Consider the following 3,738-nt stretch of genomic DNA (forward strand, 5'->3'; position numbering starts at 1 on the left):
AACTTCTTTAGGCTCTCCAAATGAGGACACAAGTTTCTTCAAAACATCCTAAATTTTGAGTGGTCATTCCCTTTTGTGAGGCTAGCTGGCTGACTACTCCTTCAATGATCTTGAATTCCTTCTGCTCTTCATTGATCCCTAGCTCTAAAACTGGGCCTCTTCAGTCAGGCATGTTTAACTTTTTTCAAGGGTTCTAGTTACTGCTATATCTGGCAGCTCTAAAATATGATATATCTCCCTTTATAAAGGGTAGTTCTCTCAGGACCTGTAGTCCCCTTGGTCTTTCCACTGCGCTAGTCACCAGGGTCAAGGGTCAAGCTAAGAGATGATTCCATGGCAGTTGGCAGCCCTGAGAGCAGGCTGGCCCAGATATAGAAGTAGCGAGGAGTGGGATTTATCTTCTCTGTTCCATAGGTTACATCAGCCCCACCACGTCCAATGCCTCTGCAGTCACTAAGAGTTCAGACTTTGCTTGTCCTCCTGTGAAGAAGTAACCAAATCAGAGAAGAGCCATGTGAGATATTGGTGGTTGTCTCAGCTTGAAATCCCCACTCGCAATGGTGAATGTATCACTCAGAAGTATCCAGGCCCTCAACATGTTCTTCTCCTCCTGGGCCTTAGTCTTCATGGTGATAGGAATCCTCATAGAAGAATGGGTTGAACTGACATTGGAAACAAAGAAAAATACAATAAGCCACAATCCCTGGATATGTTGCACCCCTCTTTGGCCAGAAGGTCAGAACTACATTATGGAAAGAGATGGGTGGAGAGGGAGGGCTCCTCTTTCCTTGACTTGCATTTATCTCACCAGCCTACTCATTGTTCTCTGGGGCAATTTCCTTGGGCTGCACTGTGCCCAGTTCCATAATCAATGGTCAAGGCTGACTCTCAGTCTCACCATTTTGCATATTTGGGGGAAAAGTTTAGAAGGTCATAGACTTAATTGTTGGACATCTGAGAAGTGTTGGCAGGAGCAGCAGGGTAATCAGCGCATCTAGAACATGAGGGCATAAAAGAAAAGTCATTGGAAACAAGGAAAATATCTTGTATTGCCACTAGAGGAGGACAGGATGAATTGCACTGAACAAGAAATCTGTTCTGAGAAAAGAATAGAAGAAAAAGAAGCTTATAGAGACACCGAGAGAGCAGTTTCCTCTGGTTCTCTCCCATTCAGCTAAAGACTCCCTGCCTCTTTATTCTTTCCCCTTGTCCCTCTTTATTATTTAATCAAATCTTTTTACCCCATTCTAATTTTTACCTAGAGATTTGTGGTCCTCAGGTGGAAATGAGCCTAGAAGAAATCTCTGTCCTTCTCTCAACACAGCTTCTGCTTTCCAACAGATGGCCTGGAGGTGGTCAGGATCATGATGATTTTGGTTCTCAGCCTTTCCTTCTTCCATAACTTGTTCCTTGGTTTGGAATTCACTTATCTGGTTCCTCAAACTAAACACATCTTCTTCATCACTGTCTTCCTCAGTTTCTTCACAGGTAACTTCCTGGTTCCCCTGACACAGGCTTGGAGACAGACTTGGTTTATGGGTCCAGGCTGCAGCCTTCCTAGTTCTTTGGCTCAGAGATGCAGCTTCTGAATTGGATCTACCACTGAGGGGGATTGGTTTTTGGACAAGGTGCAGGTGGACAGGGTGGAGGCTTGGAAGTCAGGCATATCTTGGGTTAAGGCTTGAGTAGAAGAGCCAAAGTTCCTCAGAAGGGACTTTTTTCTCCTTTTGTCTGGACAAAAGGTATCTTTCTGCTCTGTGCACTCCTCCTGTATCAGCAAAAGCTAAGGCAAGGTCAACCCGTGTACTACTCTAGTTACAAAATCACCTGGATCATTTTCACGGCATACTTAAGCATTTGCCTCTTTATGGCCTCTGGTGAGTATATTCAGGGCCCCTGAGGGGTGATAAGAATCAGTCCATCCCTGATAGAGAGGAGGGGGAAAAGGATGGGAAAGGGGCAAGGGGAAAAGGCACCAACGCTTGCGTATTAAAGACTGAAGTTCAAGTGGACTCACTCTCCGAGGACAGTTCCTCCAAGGGTAGAGTTGGAGATTAGGGCTGTGTGAAATGTTCAATAAGCTTGCTCCAAGGTCAGCTCTCATTTCTGCCATTTCTACAGTCTTTCACCCCCTCCCCACTTCAGGACAGAGAAAACCATCAAAGTCATGACTAAGGAGAGTGGTTGATATGGAATGTTTACTAATGTGGAGAGGGACAGGTGTCCTGTGTGGGGCCGAGGCACTTTGAGGTCAGAGACAAGCAATTTCTGATGTTAAATGGCCACGTGCCAACACTGGAGGCTCTCCTTTTCTTAAAAAGTATTTAAAATTTTGTTTGAAATTGCACTTACAAACTCAGAAACACGTCTCCTTTCAAAATGAGTCTTCAGTGCTCTTGATGTGTGCAGCATTTAAGCTATTTTGCATATGCTTCTCATCTCTTCCACTAAAGCCTCCCCTGCCCCAGTGGTTTGAGGCCGTTCAAAGGGACCCAGTGGGCTTTGGGTAGGGGTCTCTCTCCTGACACAGAGGGACATGTTTTTGTGACTCTCCGTTGTTCCTTCATCACCTTCCCCTGGCTTCTCTTTTCCCTAGGAATCCTCTCTTTCCTAGAGTGCAAGCAGTCCACCAAGGTTTGTCCCTGCATGACCCTCATCCGTATACCTGAGAGAGAACGTCAGGACACAGAGGAATCTGAGAATTCTTTTAAAGTTGTTTCCTCACCAGATGCAGCAATGCTTCGTAGTATTGTTCATTCAAGGGAAGATTCTCCAAACAGACAACTCCAAACACGTCGTGTAACCTGGGCTCTATGATTTGACATCTGATCTTTCAATATATACTTATCTTAACGGAAACAACTTTGCGTGTTAATTGCCGTGTGTCTCGACAAACGTATTGTCTTTGTTTGGCATTATTTAACGACTGTGCCTGGGTTAGTGTCTGTAAGAAGATCCAGAGGGTGGCTCTTTCTTTCTTTCTTTTTTTTTTTTAATCCTGGCCTGCCGAACAAATAGTTTCTACTATTTGTTCTCACAATTTAATAACATCTGTTCGTATATAATAAATATTATCATATAACTAATACTTGCTGTATTGTTAACTCTATACATCACAAAGATTTAAATAGCATAGAATATCCCTTGTACTTTAATGTGAAATATTTCAAACATTCAGACAGAATACAAAACAGTATGATAAACACCTATGTACACATCACTCAACTTTACAAAATTTTAACATTATGCCCTATTTGCTTTAGATATTTTCAAATTAAACTTATAGATAAAAGTGATATTCAACTAAAAATTTCCCTAATCTCATTTCCCTCCCAAACTATTTTAATAATGCATTGCTGATCACTTTAGATTATTAAAAGTCATACTGTACAGATTATTTTTCTGCAACTTGCTTTTTTTTTCCACTCAACTATATGTATGGTTTTGTGATTCATTAAGTTCTACTTCATTCATTGAAACTACTGTTAAGTTTTCCATTGTAGAGATATAATGTAAAATACTCATTCTCCAGGTGATGAAAATCTAGTTGTTTTCTTTTATTCTGTTACATACAGTGCTGCTATAAACGTGCTTACTCACAGTTGTCCGTGAGCTAGAGTTTCTCTAGGGTATTTATCTAGGACTAGAAGAGCTGGATCAGAAAGTGTCTTCATTTTCAAGTTACCTAAATGTTGACAGAATGATGTCAAAAAAGGCTGCTAACAATTTATACTTCTG

The 3,738-nt window shown here is 41.8% G+C and overlaps 1 protein-coding gene across 3 annotated transcripts; it reads left to right on the forward strand.

Moving 5' to 3' along the window:
* The first annotated feature begins 353 nt into the window (after positions 1-353).
* TMEM225 (transmembrane protein 225) lies at positions 354-3,050 on the forward strand. 3 transcript variants are annotated; one of them, XM_027580710.1, is made up of 4 exons: positions 354-735; positions 1,342-1,488; positions 1,743-1,877; positions 2,597-3,050. In XM_027580710.1, the coding sequence occupies exons 1-4, from the start codon at positions 558-560 to the stop codon at positions 2,815-2,817; spliced, it is 681 nt and encodes a 226-aa protein (XP_027436511.1). In that variant the 5' UTR covers positions 354-557; the 3' UTR covers positions 2,818-3,050. The 3 variants fall into 3 exon arrangements, with proteins under 3 accessions (XP_027436511.1, XP_027436514.1, XP_027436512.1); XM_027580711.1 differs by having other exon boundaries at positions 561-735; positions 1,325-1,488; XM_027580713.1 differs by lacking the exon at positions 1,743-1,877.
* The last annotated feature ends 688 nt before the right edge of the window (positions 3,051-3,738 follow it).

The sequence above is a fragment of the Zalophus californianus genome, chromosome 11, assembly GCF_009762305.2.
Source record: "Zalophus californianus isolate mZalCal1 chromosome 11, mZalCal1.pri.v2, whole genome shotgun sequence".
Lineage (NCBI taxonomy): Eukaryota > Metazoa > Chordata > Mammalia > Carnivora > Otariidae > Zalophus > Zalophus californianus.

Coding starts and splice junctions, on each gene's coding strand:
- TMEM225 (XM_027580710.1), top strand. CDS start 558: ATGGTGAATGTATCACTCAGAAGTATCCAGGCCCTCAACATGTTCTTC. Junction 1,489..1,742: donor CTTCCTCAGTTTCTTCACAG/GTAACTTCCTGG, acceptor TCTGGACAAAAG/GTATCTTTCTGCTCTGTGCA. Junction 1,878..2,596: donor TTGCCTCTTTATGGCCTCTG/GTGAGTATATTC, acceptor TCTTTTCCCTAG/GAATCCTCTCTTTCCTAGAG.